Here is a 23,682-nt window from a genome sequence, read left to right on the forward strand (position 1 = left end):
ATGATGATCATAATATTGTAATTGTCGACATAACACATGTTGTTTTGACACCATTGTGATCTCAGCATAATGCAGAGTCTCGCTGAAATCAAAAAGTCTACAGCCATGCCAGCGACTTTGAGACTGAGGCTGTGCTAGGGCTGATGTTGGCATGCAAACATGCTTACAACGACAATGCTCACACGGTCATGTTTAGCAGGTACAATTACTGTGTTCATAATCTTTTCCCAAAAATACTGAACAATTAAAAAATTTGACCTGGTGATGGCACTAGATTACAAGTCAGGGATCACTACCAAAGTTAATACAATTCATCCTATAATGAACGTAAATATGTGGACTGCGTTTCATGGTAATTCTTCCAACAGTTGAAAAGACATTTCACTTAAAACCAAAAGTAGACTCCACGGTGGTGCTAGTCAGTTGATTAGCAGTATCAGTAGGCTTTGTCCTCTGAGGACAATGATTGTCTGTATAAAACCAGTCAATAATTGTTGCGATACATAGTTCAGTGGTGGGCTGACCAACCTACCCACCGACCCACGGATCAGCAGACGAACACTACCATAAAAATGAGCAAGAATCTAATATGGTACAGCTTTACATTGAATCTAAGGTTTCTATACTAATAAATGAGAATCATCATTATATTTATAGAACAAAGTTTGTGGATCAGTTTGACTCAGAAGCTCTCTTGTTCATAAATGCACAGACTCAAAATAAGTGTCTTTGTTGTTATGACTGGTTTTATTCTGAGGTTGACATTGAGTGAAATGTCTCATCTGCTACTGGAAGAATTGCCATGAAATAAAGTTTGGACATGCATATTGTCCTCAGGATGAAGTGCAATATTTTCAATGACCCCCCTCACTGTTCATCTAGTGCCATCATCAGGTCAAATTTCAAAATTGTCCTATACTTTGTTGATACTTAGTTTGAATTAAATATAGTGTCTCTATCAAATGATCTTATATTTCTTCCTACTTAATTTTCTGACAAGCCATAGCAGAATTTTATTGGTTCAACATGATTACTTGCCTGTATGTGAGTGTATTCTAAACAGTGCACATCAATTTAACCCTTAATACACTGCTATCACTGTCAGGGTGTTCAGACCCCGGTCCCGATCCGGACCCTGAGCTGATGGAGCCCATCCAGCCCTCTGTCTCAGTTTCACCGCATGGACGATTTGAACGACTCCAGGAAGATCCCAACTACATCTCCCACTTCACCCGGGCCCCGGGCCATAAAGGCCAGCGACGATTCCACTGCTTCCTGCTCAGGTGATTCAGGAACTGCTGAAGCAGCTTTTGTAGAACTCAAGTCAGGTATCCCTGCTACAGGTACTGTAGGTCATTTTTACGTATTTACAACTAATAGCTGGTGTCATCAAATCTAGCAACAATTTTCAGGATTACACTTCCAAAAGAATTTAAAGGACTATGAAGCTGTTCAAAGTAATCATGAAGTATTTACAGTTCATGCCACCACGTTGGTTTGATTTCACACAACTTGGTTTCTCCATATTCTGCTTTTGATTGAAACGATCAATCAGCCTTGAAAATCAGTGATTGCAATGAATTCTGTCACACTGAATTTGCAGTTGTTGATTGACTTGGAGCTAAATCAACACATTTGGGATGTCCCTGTTTAAACTAAACTACTTGATGTCCAGATTGGTGATTCTGGGCTTTCATCTGCCAACATGTACAATCACAACCTCCCTTGTTTATTCCAGAAATTCCTACCTTTTAATCATTAATTGCCAAGTATTATCTTGGCCCAACATAGAAGATAATATAAAAAAAGTATACCATACAAGATTATTGCTCTGTGTCTTCTAACTGTACACCGAGGTCAGGCTAGTGGTAACGGTGAATGACGAGAGGTCCTGATTTCCATTGTATAATGTCCTTCAACTCTTTTTTGTCTTCAGTGCCAAGAAAGACATTATTGGATGAATCTTGAACTAATTAATCAATTGTGTTTGATAAGCGGGATTGTGGGATCTGTTGGTTAAATGACTGCCCTGCCCCTTACCATTCACCAGTTTACACATAAAAGCATGCCTTTACGTATACATATTTCCTTTTCCTTAATATAAATTACGACACCTGTGCTTGATTGTGCCTGTTCATATCATCATTTAGCCAGTATGTACTGTATTTCTATTGCCCCATTCACTGCCATTAAAGGACTGCACCAGATTGGGTGAGAATTAGGCCTGAGTACCCCGAGAACATTCCCAGACACCCATTTCAATTGATACAGCACCTGCTAGGATGAAAAGGCTGCATGTTATCTTGATAAGCACCACTGCAGGGTGCTTGAAGTCAAGGTCTGAATGGTGCCCTTAGGCACTGAGCCACGAGCATCAACACTCAGCTGCTATGAAAAGGTAATAGCAGCCTATTGAATGGAAAGTCAGACTGCATATTAAGCACAAGCACCATTTTAACTAGTAGGTGTAGAAGTACCTGAGGGACTGTGCTGTCCCTCAGGGGCAGCACAACAGGAACGATTATATACATGACCACTTAAGCAGGAGTTCATTCTTGACTTTGGAAACACTAGACTGGCTTTTCTCCATATCTTTTACTTAAACTTGTGAGATGAAGTTGAAAAATTAAAAAAAGGAAATGAGTGGACATGACGTGATCTTTTGATTCACTTCCGACCGCTTCGCAGGTACTTCCTTGCAGGGGTGGGGCTTTTTGTCCTGGGTCTCCTGATTGGCTGGTTCACTCACACACCTGCTAGCAAACCACCCGTTCCTCCATCTGACAGTTCAGACCTGCTGGAGGAGCTGCTGAGAGGAATCACAGCCGACAAGATAGATGCTCTTCAGAGGTAAGTCCCCGACTTGGGTTAATTAGATTAAAAAAAAAAAAAAAAAAAAAAAAAAAAAAATGTAAAAAAAAGGATGCCAACAACTAAACAAGCAATAAACTAAAACAAGGAATTATGGCCACGGTATTTCTCTGACCTGAACGCAGATACAGTACTTTTAGTTGCATAAACCTAACCAAACAGTAACCATGGAGACCATAGTGACATCGTACAACTTTAATGCTGGAGGCTGCGTTTCGCATCCTGTTGCGTACCACCAATGTTGGTTTCTATAATAATGACCAAATGTCTTTTTTTAGTATCTTTCTTTTTCCTTGAAAGACAAAAGTACTGACCAGTATCTGTTGGTACCTGTTGTAGCAGGAACTACTACAGAAGCAGTTTTGAGTACTTTGTCAGGTGCTTATATGTCTGTCTGTCTGTCTGTCAGTAGATATTCATGACAAGATGCGGTCATGAAACTTTATATGTGTGTATTTGAGATCAAAATGAAAGGCACACAGACAGAGAGGATCATAGTTCAATTTCCATTAAGTTTCACATCACCATAATCTAAAGAGTCTGACTTGTTGCCTTTTAGCCAAGCACTGATCTATTTATATCCAAAGAGGAAGGGAAAGACTCAGAGATGGGAGACAGAAAGCGGAAATGAGAGATAAGGTCTCACGACCAGGAGCAAATCTATTTTCTGACACTGATACAAACCTCTGTCAACCTGAACGCTGCCTTCTCCAGGCCAAAGGATCATGGGATGCCTGGGTATACGTGTGCCTGTGTGATAACTGGCTTTGACACTGAACTGAGACAATCATGCCAGCATGGTTCCCTCTCTGAGTTTTCCACGCTTTTCATTATTTATTTTCTCACATTTATAGTTCAAGGTGCCAGAAACACCCTGTACCCCCCCCATCCATTACCACCAAAGACCCACACATACTACATGTCAATCATCTGTGAGGATGATGCCGTATTGCTTTCGGTTGATGGATGGCAGCACAGCTGCCTATCAAATTAGATGGTTATTGTCACCACCTACTAGGCCTCAAGTATTTATATAGAAATCATTATGGTTTATTTATCAGTGGCCTCTGTCTGCTCTGTGTTGGTGAGAGACCAGCATGAACTTTAACAATATGGAAAGATACAATCCCACATTATCTGTCAACCTTGAACTATTGTGGCCTTCTTTGCTGTACAATAAGCTTTTATTTCACAACACGGAAGATTGAATTAGCTAATTAGAGATGAGCTCCAACATAAACATCCAGTCAAGCAGTAACATGATGTCATGTTATGGTTTTTGGTCACTGGACCTTGTGAACTCTTCACAAGCATTATTTCCTCTGTGCCATGACGCAGCACAAACACTGCATTTCCAGTCGAAAATTTAATACCATATAATTATAATTAAACCATCCAGTCCCCAAGCATTGAAATCAATGCAATACGCAGTAGCATCATTTAGTATCAGTGAGTTGAGATCAGAATGGATGACGTGCATACAAAGTGCAAAGTTTGTTTGCAGTACTAGTCAGTTGTATCAGCTCTGTATATCAAAACAAACCCTCACAACATCCATGACTAGTTCAGCGATGGTTGAAGCGTTTACTCTATGTCAGACTTTATGTTTGAATACACGACATTGGAATTCGAGACATGAAGCTGCTGCTGTTTGTGGATTCTCAAGGTTGGCAAGTGTCCATTCAACAAATAATGATAATATATTGTCAGTCACTAGTTATGGCTGTGGTTTGTTTATGTAGGTGGGTGTTAGTAGGAGTTTTTGGCGGCAAATAATATTATGCAGGGACCTTTGCCATAGCGAAGGGTTTTGGGAATGGATGCTTCGGGACTAATTCTGCCAAAAACTCTCATGATGAATTGGCTCTTTCACTCAGCCAACAACACATGTTCCTCTGCATTCAAACCTTTAGGTTTTACTTTAGCCTGAATTTTCTATATTGCGCACATAAAACTGAAATAAAGCTCCCTGGGTTCCTTTGTATTGAGTGTGAGAGAAGAGAAGGCAAACTGAGAGCGAAACAGTGGCAGTCAAAGTGAGAGAGACACATAAAAGGAGCAGTGAGGACAGGGGGAGACAGAAGAGGAGTGGAGGTAGACTAAGGTGACGATGGCAGTACGGGAGCATATTTTAACAGCTTTGCATGAATATGCTGGAGAAATATCTCAGTGTGGACAAATTGCTGTTTGGTCTGTGGGATTCTCATTACGTGATTGATTAAATGATTGTTGTATCTGCCTATAGCAGATAGCCCCATATTCAACAAACAACAATCAATGTGTCCTCCCCACTGCTAGACGACTTCTGCTTGTGTATGTTATTTTATATTTCCCACTTGTTTCTCAGCCAAAGGGCCTCCAGTGTTTTTTCCCCTTAATAGGGGTGTCAGGCAAAAACATAACAGACTTCTTTTTTTTTTCAAACTCGTCACTGTAGAAACTTCATGCATCCAGTTCTTTTTTCCATTTCCACTTCAAAGAGGTGTGTAAGCACGCAGAGCTACTTTGAGAGAAACTGGATTAAGTTCAAATCCCTGGAAGATGGTTTCCCACTGCAAGTACCTTGGCCTGTCTAATACTTACCTCTCCAGCTAATTATACTACTGTAATAAATTCATTCTTACAGCTATGGGGAAGTGCATCAGAGCGTTTTATGTGTTTTGTTTCTTTGCATATAGTGCCACACGTATCTTAAATGTGAACAAATCCATTTAGTTTTTATAGAGTGCTTTGAGGGGGTAATCCTTGAAATGCTGTTTTTAAGCGCTGGCTGTAATTGCTACTGATTGTTGCAAGATGATGTCTCTGGGTGACAGATCTTTATCGAGCTGACATGGCTTTATCTCGATGATATACTGTATATCCTGCTGTGCTGGCACCAGGACAACTCGCGTCATGGATCACTATCTTGTTATGCTCGGAGTCTGGCTGCTGTGCATTCTTTGTTTCTTCCTTGGGTTTTCTGTTTGTATGAAGATGTAGGTGTCGGTGTTGACTCTCTTAGCTACAAATGAAGCACAACGTAGACCTCATTTGACCAATGACCAGATGGATTCTGGAGCTAAATGTTGCCTGTAGCAATTACTTACATTGTTTATTTGGAGTGCCATTGTTTCCCTCAATAAAATATTTCAGCAAAACTGATGACAGTGCTTGTTGCACAGGATTCATACATTTTCCATTGAGATTTCCACACCAAAAAAATCTACCGCTTCCAGATCGTTACACCAAATCACATCAACCCTGAGCTTAAATGTGGGCATTTGACCTTTGTGAAAAACTGCTAGGAAAACAGTTCAATGAAAAACAGTGCCAGTCATTAACAACAGTATATATATATATATATATATATATATATATATATATATATATATATATATATATATATATATATATATATATATATATATGTAGCTACATGACTGCTCCTTTCATTGTCTGTTTAAGCATGGCAGCTATCTTCTTCTAATGGTGACTACTTTTTATCTCTAGCTTTTAACTAGGAATGAAAAATGAGCATAATATGGGAGGTCTCAGACGCCTTCATTAACAATAAGGATCTGGCTGGTGCTGGTTAGCATGGATATTGTCACCGGTATAGCTCCTTCTCTGCCTATTTGAAAAGCCCCATTTATGTCTTTTAAATGCATGAAAAGTAACTTCATATGCAAAGTATGAGTGATTATTTATGCAGCAGAAAATGAAAGGCCTTAAACAGACATTTTATCACTAAAGGAACAGAACGAGATCCTGGAGAACAGCTCGCTGGTGTGTGGGAAAGCTCAGAAAGGTCAGTTACAGTTAAATGCTGATGCATTGTTGGAAGATTACAATCATTCTAAAGGTATTCATGCTGTACCAGATGTGGTGCCTCTGTCAAGTTGGTCTGAGCAGGTGAAAAATAGATTGTCTATTACAACATAAGCTTTCATGAGCGACAATTTGGCAACATCAACCAGTGGTGGGTAGTGAAACGCACACTGACATATGTATGTGACAAACTGTATTTTATTCTGACATTTCAAAGACTTTCAGATGAGCTCATCTCTTTGTGAAAGTGTCCCAGTGAAAGAGATGGATTTCAGGAGTTTTGTGCAAGAAAGCTGAACTACCTGGAAACAGATTGTGGAGAGAGAGCAGCTGAACGTCGGCTGAACGTAGAGGTGCTTGTTCACTACTTCATGTCTCTGTAAAGTCTTTTAAGGTTTTATAGAGTTTGAGCAACTTCAGACACTAATCACTGAAGTGGAGCTCCAGTACATGATCACCCTCTGCTGCATTTCTCAGCGACTCCCCACCACTCAAACAGCTTGTTTCCTCAGAGGACTGAGGACTGCAGCTGAGGCTACAGTCATATATGGCCTTGAATAAATTACATGTGCCATTTCTTCGAAACAAGTCAACGCTGGCCACCCTGAGTATAAGGTTTATGCAATGTACTTAGCTGGATCATAAAGAAAAAGTGACAGATGTTATTTCAATTATGTCACTGAATTCCACACCTGAATGTGTGAATATTAGGGCTGTCAGGATGTCGTATTTTCACTTTACAACTGTGTTGGCAAATATTATGACAATAATATCACAATATTAATGATTATACAAGCAGTTTAACATCACTAAAATATATCTATCTTTCTATTTCTCTAAAATATCTCTAATCATTGAAGCCCACTTATCATCATTGTTTGATAGCAATGGATCAGATGACTGGTTGGAGTGAGAGGGATCGCCAGAACTGACAACCGGCTGGGAAATATCACCATCTCTGAAGTTTCCCACAGCTCTATAGAGCGCTTTAGTGTCTTTCAGTTTGTTTTTTTTTCTTTTTCCAAAAGCAGCAGGCTGACAGCTGCTTCAAAAAAAGCTCTGGTAAGCCGAATGTACACTACCAGACAGTGCCACAGAGCACACAGAAAATAGCTGGCGACAAGTTGGTGAATATAATGGAGCATTTAGCAGCTAAAGAGACAGACACTTCTCAGCAGTAGGTGGAGAGCCAAACAGAGCTAAAAGTGGAGTGAATATAGGACATAGAGAATAGTAGACATATAGTCATCGGGTGGCAAGAAACAAGACTCCAAGTGAATGCTATGTTGCTTTGTTTCTGTTGACTGTATAGCCTGTTTGTTAACACAGCTGCCATATGAACGCTATGAGGGGGAAATAGTGTATATAAATGTTGTGTTTACAGCAAAAACTGTTCATGCAGGTTCAACAATCTTTATTGTCCTTTTAATATTTCATTATAATTTAAAAGCATAGCCAAGTCATGCAAATGTTGGTCAAAAGACAAACTAAAGCATTTTTTCATTAAATGTGTTTCATAAAATGATCACATTGTGCAATTTCTCCTGCTAACTGATACCTGAAGTCAGCTCAAAAGTTTCAGAATATCTAGATAGGGTGAATTTACTGCAGTAAACTTTTTCATGTTGTGAAGTACTGAGGTGCTCACTGTGGTGAGAAGGGTGAGGATAAATGTGTTTCTTCATGGCAATCAGTAAATCCCTGCGCTCCCGTACACTTTCAACAATAACAGTTCTTAGCAGGGATAAAGTCTGTCCAGGGTAGAACTGATTTGTTTTCAACTGACATGTTCTTGACAAGAATTTAGTTCGTACTCGTGTCCCTATCTGTGTGTGTGTGTGTGTGTGTGTGTGTCTGTGCACATGTGAATGAAAGCCCATATGGGACATAAAGTGGGCTTGAAAAGTACAACAACAACCACTGATTCTTAAAATATTGCTGTGGCTAGAAAATTGCATTTTGCATTTTGTTAGATGTTAGAAATAACCAAGGCAACAACTGAGGCAAACCTATATATTAGGTTAATTCAATAATTGATTAATAGGAAATGTCATGTGTGAAATGGTGGACAGAGATCATTGAAGACATTTCTCAGTGCGGTTTGTGAAGGCTGCCCCCAGCGCAGGCGGGGACCTAACTTAGTTGAGGTTGTTAGTGAATATCACCTCCTGTAGAAATACTGCATTTCTCCAGCAGCTCCGATTCTGAACGGTGTCCCAGTGTGACCTGTCAGTCCACAGGTACTCATCTACCTTCACACCACTGTTTCTCATTTCCCTGATTGCTTCCTCTTCTCATTAAAGTGTGTTAATCAGTGAAATCAGCTGCTTTAGTGACTGATTGCAGTGATTCTCTGGTACAAGCATGATAGCACAAGCACTTTTCCACATCAGCCATGTGGATAAATTAAGACCTTTCTGTTATTCTTTTTTACCCACTCTACACTGTAAGTGTGAGTGTGGATGCAAGACTGCATAAAATAATGCAGTTGATATCCTGGTTATTTAAAAACATACTTATTAGCTACCACATGCCCTTTATAATTGTATATTAGGATGCTCAATCAATCAATAATAACGTGCTATATTAAACTGCATGTAACCATAGCAACAGCACTTATGCTTCATATATCACATAAGTGAAACAGTCTGATCAAAATATTGAACTTAGGGAGCCGCATATACTGTATGTATTATAAATTAGAGGGCTGTTTATATTAAATTTCATTGTCCAGGTGTTTATTTTGTTGTGTCCTGGCCACTGTGGAGGTGATCCAACTTTTCCAGAGTGAGTTTATTAAAGAGGAGCTCCACAGACTCTGTTTACAGGGTCTTGGGGAGTTCTACTGCATATGTTAAAAAAAAAAAAAGTTGTATGAAGGCTTTTGCGGCTCCAGAGGGAGCTGTGTGAAGTTGGATAAACTGCCTCGAGTGATGTCACTGAAGTGTGTGGGTGTATATTCAGTTGTTTCTCTTCCTCCTTCCTCCTCCATCCTTTAACGGCAAAAAAAAAGTCCCACTGATGATGAATAATGGAGTCTTACCACCACTCAGATGAATGCACTAGTGTCCTTCTCTGTGCAGTCTAAGTAAATCCACCACATGTAGTTAGATGTCATCTCTATCCCACAGCGCCGGTCCGCGAACACCTGACGATTCTCTCAACTTGAAAGAACTGCATAAAAATAGACCCAGTCTTTGACTTAGATCTAACTTTTTGTCAGACTTGCTAGAGCCGCTTAAGTTTACCTGTCACTTTAAGCTTCACACGACATTTCACAGAAAGGAAAATAAATGGTGGATTCAACTGCGACATTTAGCGGCGGAATATCGACACATTTTACACCTGCTGAAAATCAAAGTCTGCCGGAGGAAAACAAGGCTCAAAAACTGAAATCTGAAGCTACATCAGTCTTTAAAACCATCAAGGATGTTCGAAACATTTCTGGAAAATGGCACAAGAATCCCAAAGAAAGCCATCATTGAGCTTTATGGAAGGAGTGACCCGTGTTTTGGGGAGTGGGGTGGAGGGCGTACCGTCGTCATACAGGATGTTTCCCGCCAATCGGCCCAGTAATGATGCACCTCTGTAGCACCACAAGTAATAGACACAGGTTTGTGTTCTTGTGTTGCTGTCTTATATGTGAACATTAATTGGTAAAATGTGTTATTTATCTGATTTAATTATTTTTAGCTTTGGACAGCACTGGTGGCAACCCTAAAGGTGACACCAGTACAGCCAGGGGTTAGGGTTAGGGTGATCGACAGAGCCACCAGCTCCATCTTTGCCTCCTCATGTCCAGGCTCAGGAAGGGCCAGTTCTCTGAAAACAGTGAACAGGATCATTCTCACTAGAACAGCACTGATTCAATTCTGCAGTTATGATGTAGCTAGCAAACACATCATGGTGTTGACCACATGGCTAGTAGCCATGTTATGGAGGACCACACAGGCACAAATAACTTTGCAGACCCTCACTGGTGACACGTGAAGCTCTCCATGAAGGCAATGAAACGTCCTCCTCAGTACTCAGCTGCATTTTCATTTCTGGTATGGCTGGCATGGCTGTACCTGTCCTCACTCTGATTTGTTGGGTTAAGGTGTGTGTTATGTCTCGTTGTGTCTGTTAAGCTGTTTGTTTCACTGGCGTCAGGTTTTGTCTCACTTCCTGTCTTATTGTGAAACCCTAACTCTCCTCTCTTTTCAGAACCCTGACTTCCTGGTGTCCTTCCCGCCTGTCTGATTGTCTGCCCCGCCCTGATTGTCTCCACCTGTTCATTGTTACCTCATGTGTATATATAGGCCGCCTCTCCCTTTGTCCTGTGCCTCATTACCTTAGTGTTTCATGTCAGTCCAGCGTTTGGTACTTGTTGAGCCAAGTATTTTCTTGCAAGCCTTTTTTGGTTTCCTAGTCATTGAGACTATTGTAGCCTTAGCGTCTTGTGTTTGTATGCGCCTTTTGTTCTTCATTTTTTTTACTGAGAATCATTTTTGTTATCATTAAACCGGCCTTGAGCCTTTTTTCACCTCTGCCTGTTTGAGTTGTGCAGTACCTCGTGCCTGAGCGCTTGTGTCATTGTGGGTTAAGGAGCCAGGGTTTGAGGGGATGGACAGTGACACCCAGAACACCATCCCAGCTCAAAAGCCTGTGTGATGTCTGAAAGCTGCAAGATCCTGCAGTCGTAGGTTGCTCCTGCCCTGCAAGCCACACAGTTTGGCGTGCATTGTATTGTTTTTATACTGTAGTATCCCCTTCTGTTGACACATAGATGCTGATCTACAGATGGGGCCTGAAGCCGTACATGTGTTCCATCTATTGCTCCGACACCATTTAGAAATCCTGCTACGGCATGAAACTGCACTTTAGGCTCATTCAGAGCTGTAGTGTTTGTTGGGAATAAAAGAGGCATCTTGATGAGTTCACTGGAGACCCTGTAGAAGATCCGTGATACAGTGGATTTGTTAAGTCCAACAGCATCACCTGCAGAGTTTAGGAAACTCCCTGTAGCATAGAGCTGGAAAGCTACAACTTGCAGAATTGCAGGAACACTACGTTTCTTGCTGTTACAGGGTTTATGGCATCCTCAAGTTACTCAGCTAGCAGAACGAGTTTCTCTGGGAAGCCTCTCCCCTAGTTTGTGATCACTGTATCTCTCTAATGGCTTGTTACTATCCCTGAAGACTCTCAGGGCTTTTTCCCAAAAACCAAACATTTGCTATCTCCAGCACAGAGCAAGCGCTGTCTGTCGTATGAAAGCTGAACCTGCGCTAATGTCAAATTTGCTCCTCTCTTGTCCTTTTTTCTTTTTGATTGTTGATTGTGAGATTGTTACCATACCAACAAAGCACTCACATCAGGCTAAGCCAGGGGAAGAGAGCACCCTTAAATGTACATCATACTTAATCTTTATCCAACACACAGGCTGAAGAAGACTAGTCTAACCTGACAATTTAAGCCCAGTCTAAGGCCAAGACTAGTCGTAAACTAACTTATGCAACTGACCCCTGGCCTCCTGGACAACAGTGTTATTTATAAAATAATATTGTTTCACCAAATTTAATTGGCTATTAAATCTGCATTGCACCCTGAAATGTCGCAATATGCCTGAACAGGACTTTTGCTCGTACCTTCAAAAAATACTTTTTCTGAGAAAAAACTGATGCATACCGTGTAAGCTTAATTACTGGCAAAGTGTTTAACACATTTGGTTTAAAGTATAGCTAAGTAAAGTATAACCAAAGAATTAACTTCAAACTCTGAATCCATAAAAGTTGGGACGCCGTGTAAAAACATAAATAAAAACAGAATGCAGTCATTTTTAATCAAACCGTGTTCACCAACTACAGTTTTACAAAGTGTTCTTGGGCTCATGTAGTAATATCCTTTATGCAATCATGTGTTCACAAACTGTTGAACCTCACTCCATCCTGGCTCATGAACGACTCAGCCTTTCCAGGATGCTCCTTTCATACCCAATCATGATACTATCACCTGTTACCAATCAACCTGTTTACCTGTGGAACGATCCAAACAGGTGTTTTTGGATCGTTCCACATCTTTCCCAGTCTTTAGTTGCTCCTGTCACAACTTGTTTGTGAGGTCAAACATTATGACAACAAGAATTAGCAAAATTGTCACATTCTGTTTTATTTATACATCATCACAATTTTTTTATTCAGGGTTGTAGAAAATGGCATTATGAGTACTAAGGTTAATTAACTAAACAACTAGCATTCTTTATTTTGATCACAGTTACATTTATTGACTGTGTAAACTTGTCTTCCATCCCTAAGTTTATATTAACTAAGGTTACATAGAGCCTTGTATGTATATACATGCATGCAGACTTGCATATTTCTATATTTCTGCGCCGGGTGTTTGTGTGCATGTGGTATGTGAACACAGCTGTTACCAAAATGACACTGTAATGACATGACAGCCGTATCAGTAACACTGTTTGCAACATGGTGGTGAATAGCTGAATACAAATCCACAACACAATAAGTAAGACAGTATCCACACCAAGATATTATGCAATTTGCAGCAGTTACATTGAAATTATTCTAATGTTCAGTGTCCCAGTGTTTGGTGTTGAAATATAGAGGAAGCATATTTTATTCTCATGAAGATGATTTCTTGCTGACACAAAGCGACAGGGGGAGGAGGGAACGCGCAGAGAGGAGGCAGATACACGGAGAGGGGAATGAGAGAAACAAATGAAGATGGAAAGGGTGAGCAGGCGTCAGTGGGTGAATACAAATAGAGAGGGAGAGAGAGAGAGACGGCGAGAGCATCTTAGGCCATGATAAACAAGCACTGTGTTGATGCGGTATAAACTGGCAGCGTTTGCTGCAACAGGGAGAGGAAGTGGTTACGAGGATTATAAATTATGTGGTGGATTAAAACTTCTGTGATACAAAGGCTTCCTTCTTTCATTCCAGACAGTTTTTATTGCAGACACATTATGTTTACAGGATGAAGTTTACTGTCATCTAAAAGCAATATTTTTTGCTGAATGGCTATTCAAATACATCAACCAGACTTTGAAAACTTGTGTTAAAACAGTTCAAACTCGCAGTCCTTATACAGTCATTTTGCAGAACCACGGTTTTCCCAGTTTGCTCAGCTGTCGTGGAGCCGTCCAGCTCAATGGAGATCCAAAGGCTCAGACTTTGTGGGCTAGTGGTCTTTGAATTGGGATTGTTTTGTCAATGGATCTTGGAAATGCAGATATGAAAGAGATCAACATTTCACATGCACCCCATTTCCATTTACACCATGTCAGCACAGGAGGCGTAGCGCCAGCAGCATGTGAGCGGAGCAGCAGCAGTCTGTGTCTTCACAGGATGTGGTCAGGCGCAGTGTTGAGTCTAGGTCACCTGTGTTCTTTTGACTGTGGTTACATATTCAACAGGAGATTAAAAAGTGCTTTCACTGCTATTCATGCCTGTGTAGCTCCAGCCAGACGTGAGCTGTTCCACAGCATGTGTGGACTGCTGGATTGTGTAAAATAAGAGTGTATCTCCTCTGTCAGACATGCATGAGACAGATGACTGAGAAACACAGCTGAAGTGCCTCCTGCGTAGACACGCCGTTGGTCTGTTTACGCGTCTCGGGTTAATTAGATAGGCGTCTACAGTAACATCAAGAAAGCAAAGCGTGCAGTAAATACAGCTGACAAGCACTCAAATCACCTCAGTGGGTTGTTTGAGACATGCTCTGCCCAGATGCCCCTGTCCTTTCCTGATCTTGAAATACACTTTGCTGCCTGTGTGCATTGCAGAGCGCAGTGCACAGCAGGTCATAGGCTCATTTAAACGATGTAGCACAAAGCCAGTTGCTGGCATGTAACTATGATTCTCGAGGAATATCAAAGTAAATACAACAGAAATGATGCTTAAAATGTAAATAAACTGCGACTGAATTTCTCTCCAACCAGCAGATGCATCAAAAATCAACCTTTACTGAGGGATAGCAGGAACGATGATAAATCAGCTTGTATTTATCTGTAATTTAATATGAGCCATTCCTGCAGTATCTGGTGTCCACAGATTCTTTGTTCTGTATGAAACATTTCTCCTCCAGTTCATTATATCCCTGCAGACATCTGACAGTAGAACAGACATGTTGCTAAATCCTCTGATTTGAGCAGCATCACACCAGAGCAGAGTGCGGTTATGCAATATGTGTTGCTGTGTCCACATCATGCTGCTCTGCACCTTCCAGTCAGCCATATGACATCGATATATGGTTGTTCATGAGTTGCGTTGTTGTCATCATGCATCACTGTGATTCAGTCCTAATGTTACTTGTAATGTCACGATGTGAAAACTGTGCAGAGTGGGTCCCTATCTGCTAACTCTGCTGATATCTCTGCTACCAAAATCTGTAATGTTGTAACGTCTGATATGTGGTCTTGTGATGACACAGCAATCACCTTTAATCAAGGTACTAAACTGGTTTTACATGATATTGCTCCTGTACAATCTCAGTGTTGTCTTATGAAATTAAAAGTTCTTGGCAAATGGATGAATTCATAGGAAGAGGGAATGCAGAAGGGCTGAGCATAAATCACACAGAAACCAGCTTCCAGAGGATCTTGGTATTTACACACCATTTAAGTCTGTTCTACTAAACATCTAAATAACTCCAGAACTTCAATTCCAGGTGATCTTGTTTCCACTGATAAGGATTTTGCAGCCTTCTTTCACAACATAATGACTATCGGGGCAAATATCCCCATTATCACTGACGCTCCTCCTACCCTACCTCCTACATTTTACACAAGGCAGTGTGTGATCTTGGAACAGTAATTCAGAGTCTTACTGTTCCACTTCTTCTCATTTAAGAAGTACTGCAAAGGTGAGGAGCTTTTTATCCCAGGAGGATGCTGGGAAGCTCATCCATGCTTTTATTTCCACTCGGCTCGGCCACTGTCATACACTGCACACTGGAATATCACAGCAACTCCAGAACGCAGCTGCTGGAAAAGGAAACGTGACCATAAAACACACGTGCTGAAGTCGTTGCACTGGCTTACACTAAAGTTTAGAATTGATTTAAACATTTGAATACTGGTCTGGTGCCCCGACATCTCTCTGCTTGTAGCATTTAACCAGCTAGTCTTCTCAGTTCATCTGGAACAAGCTGTCTGGTTATTCCCCTGGTCTCCATGAAAACCAGTGAAACAGCCTTCAGCATTTTTGCCTCCCATTCCACCCAATCATGTTTGGTGTGCTCCAATGCTATCGCTAAACAGAAAGCACTCTTTTTCAGCAGTGCTGTTCAACAGTCTGGTTCTGACCCTTCTTGATTATTTATTTATTTAGTTGTATTTTTACTTCCTTTGTTGGTGCTTCCATGTCTCTTTTTTTATTGGTCAACTGTTGGTCTTAATTATTTTATTCTTTTCATGGTTTTTCTTTGTTTTAATAGTGTTTACTAGTGTCTAATGTTTTATCTTTACGCTGACCACATTTTGTGGCTCACGCTCTGTGCAGCACATTGTCCTTCCACTTGCAATGTGTAGTATTTCATAAATAAAGTTTTGCTTGCTTGTATACGTCAGTCGGCGGCCTTGAGTTAGTAACCAGCATTGAAATCCTGCGCTGACGCTGTAGCAGCTGAAGTCACAATAAAGAGACAGTAAGAAAGCTGCTCTAGCATTTTCAACACATACAATTATGCAGAAGCCATAATGTTTTTAGCACATTATTCTCCTTCCGGCTGTTTCTGGCAGTTACCCACAGCTTTAATTGTGTCCCTGTCTAAGTAAGACCCACCATGTTTTGCATATGGCACAGAGAAAGGAGGAACATGTTGTGTGGACCTGAGGATCAATCATGGTTTGATCCAACTGCATCTATCAGGAGCCTGAAAAAGAAAATAAAAAAAAAAAAATTGTAAAATTATAAAGAATCAGCGATGTGAACATGTCCAAATGAATAGGAGTGAAGAAAATGTTTCAGGTTTAGTAGTAGAATGCAGATAAAACAGTGGACTACAAGGAATAAATCATCTGAGGGCAACAAGTCTTGGTCAGAATTTATGGGAAGACTGGCCATCTGCATAGTGTGTAATATGGCTTGTGTACCCCAGCATGAACAGAGGAGAAAGAGCAAGCAATAGCAGGAATAAATAAGACAGGGTGTTGATGGGGGTTTTTGCTGAGTGTGCATGTGTACTGCTCAGTCAAGGCTGGGCTTCATTACGAGGATACACTCCGAAATCCCTGGATACAGCACAGTGGCTACCAGGGATACGCTCTGTATGCGTATGAGTGGATGTTGCTATGGGGGTAGGCATGTGGTCACTTACTTTATCTGTTGTTGTGATAGTTGGAGTTGATTGCCAATTTGTGTTTAAACTGACATGAATGATAGAGACTTGCAGTGACAAGTATCAGACAAATGTAAAATTTGATCTGCTGATGTCGCAGCAGGTCTTATGGCTCCAACGTCAGGGAGGAGCTAGCTGCAAGCCTAAAGAAAATGTAATGCTACTGCTAATGGTAGAGTGGTAGAAACGGTTTGGCTATGTGTCCACTATTTCCTCCATACAAGTAGCTTGAAACAGAATGTAGAGCATGTCAGTGAATACAGTATGGGTTAAAGGTAAGCATGTCAACAGGTTACTCATTTGGAAAGATAGCACACAAAAATGGTGATTGGACTCTAATTGCATGTGTAGATATAAATGCATGACACTGTGAATGTACAAAACCATCTGTGCAGCAAAGATATTTCTCCCATGTTTTTTTTTTTTTTTTTCTGTAAGGTTTTGTGTTTTCTTTAGTGCAGGTTACACAGTGGAGTTTGATTTAAGCTGTGAAGCTGCGTTGCACTCAATACAGCAGCAAACCAAATCCTATTTTGAAGAATGCAGGAATCAGAATATAACATCCAGTCTCCTGGTGCTTCAAACAGCCCTGTGAATAACAGTGAACCTGAATACGATGAACAAAAGAACTTGATAAACAAGTGAAATGCACATCATAATTGAATTCTACAATGTAGACCTCCTATGTGCATTTGCATAACGATGATTGCTTTGAAGGTATAGCATAACTGCTGAGAGGCTGAAAGATGCAGTAGCTACAGCAGAGACATGTAGAGTTTGAACATGCACACAATTTCAAAGATAACTCCTCCACATTGAGACTTTAACAAGCATGTAAGGTTAAAAACAATAGTAAAATAATAGACTTCTTATTGGCTTTAAAAAGAGGAGTGAGCCTATATTTTATTTAAAGTCAGTTTTATATAACATCATGAGCTTATGATACAAAACAAAACCCACCAGTGCTGAAAAGTACTTCAACCTGCAAAGCTGCAGCCTCTTTCACAGGTCTACTCATCAGTTGTCTTTCAGATTTCAGATGAACAGTTTATATATATTGTATCATGGTATTTATATTGTATTTACATACATAAATAATTCTGCTTGAATATATTCAAACAAAACATACAATATGACGTGAAGAAGTGATTCTTTAATGTGTTTTCTATAATAATTTGATTCTAACAAAAGAATCTAAAAAAACATGTAAATGTAACTATTAATGCACAAATTCCTCTAAGATCACTGTCAGGAAGTGGGAAACTTAGGGGGAACTATGGGTTGAACCCAGGTGCAGACACTACGGGGAACATGGAACAAAGACAAGACTAGATAACGCTTACATGAATCGTGGCATGGACATGAACAAAAACAAGACAAGGAAAACCATTCACGACATGGAAGAACATGAAAACGAAGACAAAACAAGGGATGCACTAGGTTCAAATTAATTACTTTATTAACAAGACACAACAATGTAGACTACAACTCAGGGAACTATGACTAAAACACACTAAGGGAGACAGAGTCACACGACAATGAAACAACACAGGGAATGTACACACATGAACACAAGACACAACAGAGCTAGGGACAAGACCGCGAATAACTATCAACGAATAAAATAAATAACAGAAAACGCTTCCGAAGGAGGAAAGGACAATGGGCTATGAAAACAGAACTGACTAATGAAGGAACTAGATATGAAAAACTAGCAACTCAAAATACACTCCTAAAAACGGAGGAACCAGAATCTAAATAACAAAATAATCAAACAGAAAATCACTCTTAAAAGAGGAAAACAATTCGGCAAAGCTATGAACTTGAAAAGGAAAACAGAAAGTAAGTTATGAACCACAAACAAATTACACGCACGACAGAACTATGGCATGAACAACTCAAAAACAGCCAGGGAACAGCAGACAATACTAAGGACGGGGAATACTACATATAACACGACACGAACATGAACTAAGACAAGAACAAGACGATAAACTAACTAGAACTGTGGCAAATTACAGACAGACGAACAAAGGAACAACTCTGACCTGAACAGAAACACGGACATGAACAAAGGCAACGCAACAAGACACACTTACATGAAACAAGGCATGGCTGAGACAACACTAGGAATGCACTGAACACATGAAACGTGACCTGGATGTGAACAAAGACAGCACATGGACAACACTTAATAACAGAATGGGGCAACAGCAAGGATCAAGAAGAGGAAAGCTAAACAAAAACGGCGCGCATGGCACGGTCATGACAATCACTTTAGTTTCATTGGTATGGACCTAATCATATGATAGATCCCAGATGATAGGTGAGAATACTAATTCAAATCAGAACATGCCCACAGGGATATTGTAGCCTGTACATTAATGCAACCTGTTGCAAAAAAAAAAAGTTTATGAAGCACTGACTGCCTGTGAAGCATATTGAGGTGTCTCAGATGAACTGTATCAACACCTCATCATTTTTGTAGCTGGACAGTCAGAGGACAATGTTTAGAGAGCATTTAGAGAAGGAATCAAACCGAAATTGTAAAAGTGGAGGGTGCAGATATGGGATTTTGAAAAGCGAAGGTGGCGTGTCTGTAGTTAAAATCACAGAAAACCCTTGCATACAACACATTTGTGCAACACAAAAAAGCAGTGTGTAAGGAACAGGCAGGTATCCCAAGGATTTATCCATTTTGAACAGTTCAGATGTTCAGTCCCAGTGCAGGAAGTCCTGTTCCTTGTATGAAAGCAAGGGTGTGGAGGTCGTGGTGGTGGTGGATGAGTTTGGACCATGGCTGGTTTTCATGTAGAAGACCAAAGTTTACGTCCTTTTACAGACCTGCAATTAATGTTCACCTTTTTATTAATTGTAATCAACTCTGACAAAGGTTTTAATGGCCTATCCCGAACCATACTTTAAAGTTGTAATCCTTCAATCCTGGTTGATTTTGCAATACCTGTAATTACTGGTGGTAACAGCAAGTTTGGTGTACTACAGATCCCAGAATTTTGGCCACCAAAACAAACTACTGTCATTTTAATGAAGACGTCAGGCAAAAATGGCCTGTTACCATCATTCTGTGAGCAACTGTGATCTGATTTCATGTAGTCCATGGCCTGAGTCCGCACACAGCAAGGTACAGTGAGAGGCGGTGGTTACCTCCCTGAGAAGTTGGGGGTGTGCAGCCTGTCTCCTGCAGCTCTTCATCTAGCAGCTCACTGTGGCTGCTCCTTCCTGCTCCATCACTCTCTGCTGTCAGTGACATTGTCTTGTTTTGTAGATGCTTTGTTAATGAATGATAATGGTTAGTGCAAAGCTCACTGACAAACACACTGCGTTTACTGTAACCACTTCATAATAAAGGTCAACTCCTGTTTCGCCAGTTCAATGCTTTTAATGTGAAGCTGCAGAATTGCAGTAGCAATAACTTGATAAAGTATTTTTCACCCCTATTCATTGGAAAATACTGCAAATGTTGTAATACTTTTATCAGTGGGCCATCGCTCAGTCACCATTGTCTTACACCATACATTATGCTATTGGCGCTTTGATCAGCTAATGTTGTACCTTTTAATAAAATTGTGGGCTGTTGTACGTCACCCAGCTGTAATACCAAAAATCCCTAAAAGGAATAATACTTCTAAAATGTCCCAAATCTAGGAAGACCTTCACCTACAGTATGTCCATATCTACCAATACTCTTATTCCAACCCCTTTGAACTGTTGTTTCTGACCCAGGGCTCAGATATTTTTGTACGGCTAAAAGCCACGATGACAGCAGGGATTTGCTCCATGCTCTCGTTTTGCCGTCTGCCTCTTTACCTCTCACAGTCTTGCACTCACACACAGACTTAGACATAAACATGTGCATACAGAACTCACACAGCTTGTTGGAGTTAATTGCTTTTTAAAAACCAGTACCTGGAGTTTCACACTCTAACAAGTTTGAGAGCAGTTAATTGCATTTTTGTCTCTGAGTGTGTTAGTGTGCGTACCTCAATGTGTATTTGAGTCAGGAGGATAAAGGCAGAGCTGTTCTATCCCTTGTGAGTTTGTGATACCTTCCTTATTTACATGTTTCAGTCTTTGCCTGAATTGCCACCTTTTATGCAAATTATTAGGAGAGAGGAGAGAGCAGTTAAAGCCAGGTACTGCACCAGCCCACTGCTCCCTGCTCTGCTACCGACAGCCGGCTCCGTTCTGAGGAAATCCTCTTTCCAACTACATATCAATGTACGGGACTTGCTCATAGTTATTGACAGGTTTCAGATAAGGAGTGAAAATATAAATAAAATGAATAAAAATAAGCCGAGCAACCATTGGCAGGTCTGTGAAATAGGCCTACTTAACTGCAAACTCCCATCACTACAACACATAAGTGGACTGACCACACGCTCCCTGCCTCTCCTCCCCCTTCTACTGCAAAGAGAAGTTGCTACAGTAGGGGCATCGTTCCCGATCAAACGTTATGCAGTTAAGATCTCTTTTTGCTTCTCTTTCTCTCCCTTTCGTTTACGAATGCACACACGCACACATCCGCATGCCTTTAAAGACACCCACACACACCTTAAAGGTAAAGATGGTGGGAGGACAACTCAGCTTTGCTCACCTCCATCTTGTTGCCAGAGATGCTTCTCATATCTCTTTGTCAAGCCTTGTGGTCTTGCAGCCTTTTTGTGAGACTGTATCCAACTGTTCGTTATTGGTCTCTGATCTCTGGGTGGTGCCCCATTATTATTAATACATAATAATAATTGTATTAATATCAATGCAGTTATTGGCATGAATAACTACTCTTAATATTTGCTAATAACCAAACCTGCACCTACCAGATCACAACACTCTGGTTGTGCCTGTTTTATCTAGGTAGCCACCACAGAGGAGGATTTCCACTAACTACAAAGACAGTCTGCAAGTACTGTATGTGACAGCACATTGCCAGAGTAGATCAACCTAAAAGGAAAAATGAAGAGCATGGTGGAGGGTTGAAAGAAATTCACTGCTTCGTGCTTCTGCACTCTTTCCTCCTGTCCATAGTGTATTGCTCTATAGCAACCACTCGGCAACAAGAGGCCATTATAAGAACATGGGCCAAAATCCACAATTCTTACTCCACTCAAAAACATTAGCAATGCAATGTTCATCTGAAGCTAATTTAATACTAAAACACTCTTACTCAGGAGAAGTATTTTCAGAGGTTACAGTCTGTAGTATGAAATTAGATGCAGCCTTTCAAAAGAACAGGCAATGTGACAGACACTCTATGACCAGATGTCTCAGTTTGTCTGGGATTTTCAAGCTGAGTGGCCTGAGTCCCGGCATATGTCTGTAAACACTATAATGTCCCAGTTTTCAACAATCATTACCCAACTGTCATGGCTCTGACCACAAAACATAAACACTGCGCCCATGTCTGACTTCTACACTGACTTGTCTGTATTTTATCAGTCATTAGCCAACGAGTCATGAATGGAATTTCCTTTGTGGTTCTCAAAGTATTGGAAAAATACATTTGTAAATATCAGTGACTAGTTCTCTCTGGATAATCCACAGAACACACAATGTACAGGTTTTATGTTGATGATTTTGGAATTGATTTGTCTTCAGTTTGGGTTCTAACATTGTCATGTTGACCGGTATTGAACAAATTGGTGGAACATGGGAAGCCGAGTTACGCGTTCAACCATCCTTTCCAGTTAGCCTCTGAGGTGGATAAGATGATAGAAGTGAGCGTCTGCCTGTGATATTAGTTTAATAGACTACACATTGGCTTCTACTGGAAAATGTCTGTCTCATATCTCAAGGCACTGAAAAATGTATGCACCCAGCCAAGACCATGGCCCAGAAAAAGCTGTTTAGTGTATGTTTTGATGTCCTTGAGTTTAAGATCTTATTTCCACGAGATGTTGGGACGTACTCGCATTTCATTGCCCATGGGACCGATTTGTGACTCACTAACATGGTCTGATTCACCAGGGTGGGTTTTAAGAAACATGCATTCCTGCACACATGGTTTGTAATTTCTCTATAACTGGGTGAAGTGCCTGAAAATAAAGTCTGATTTAAAGCTGAAGCACAGGTGGAGGGGATTCATACATAACCTGAAAACTGTGCAATCATCCTCAGTCATGCACGTCTGCGTTACTATCTCCATTCTGTTTCGCTGTATTGATTCCACCTACACAAAAGTTTTTAAATCATTTTAAAACACATCACATGAGTTTCAAATCAAATCACCTGCCTTGATCAGGGCTCCAAGTCCAGGAGCATTTTGTGTAACATGAATACTTTTTCCAGACCCACAACAAGGTTGTGGAAGGAGAGGGACATTCTGTTGTACAGGTCATGTATCGTAAGAACACAATCTGTTCTCTCACAGAGAAAATTAATGTGTGCACGGCGTGATTTACATCATTAGTGGAGTTCTTGCATTGTTAGCATTTTTTTTCTCCAAGGACGGTTGTGGAAGATGGGACACTTGGATTTAACCTTTTTGCCTAGGCGGGTGTGATTTAGGATTACACAGATAAACTTGATTTTAACAAGGTCTTTTTTCCCAGCAACATGGGCAAACAGCTGTGCTTTGATAAGGAAAGCATTACACAGGTCTGAACAATAGCACAGAAGTATGCGTAAAAGACATATTGAGGTTCTGTT

The 23,682-nt window shown here is 40.6% G+C and overlaps 1 protein-coding gene across 1 annotated transcript in view; it reads left to right on the forward strand.

The window, feature by feature from the left end:
• LOC121606000 (inactive N-acetylated-alpha-linked acidic dipeptidase-like protein 2) overlaps window positions 1–23,682 on the forward strand; it is a 472,539-nt gene that overhangs the window by 171,417 nt on the left and 277,440 nt on the right. The window contains exons 4-5 of the mRNA XM_041936153.1: window positions 1,106–1,283; window positions 2,689–2,850. Coding sequence (XP_041792087.1) covers window positions 1,106–1,283; window positions 2,689–2,850 — 340 coding nt within the window. The remainder of the gene's footprint in view (window positions 1–1,105; window positions 1,284–2,688; window positions 2,851–23,682) is intronic.

This window comes from Chelmon rostratus, chromosome 4 (genome assembly GCF_017976325.1).
Source record: "Chelmon rostratus isolate fCheRos1 chromosome 4, fCheRos1.pri, whole genome shotgun sequence".
In the NCBI taxonomy this organism is placed as follows: Eukaryota; Metazoa; Chordata; class Actinopteri; order Chaetodontiformes; family Chaetodontidae; genus Chelmon; species Chelmon rostratus.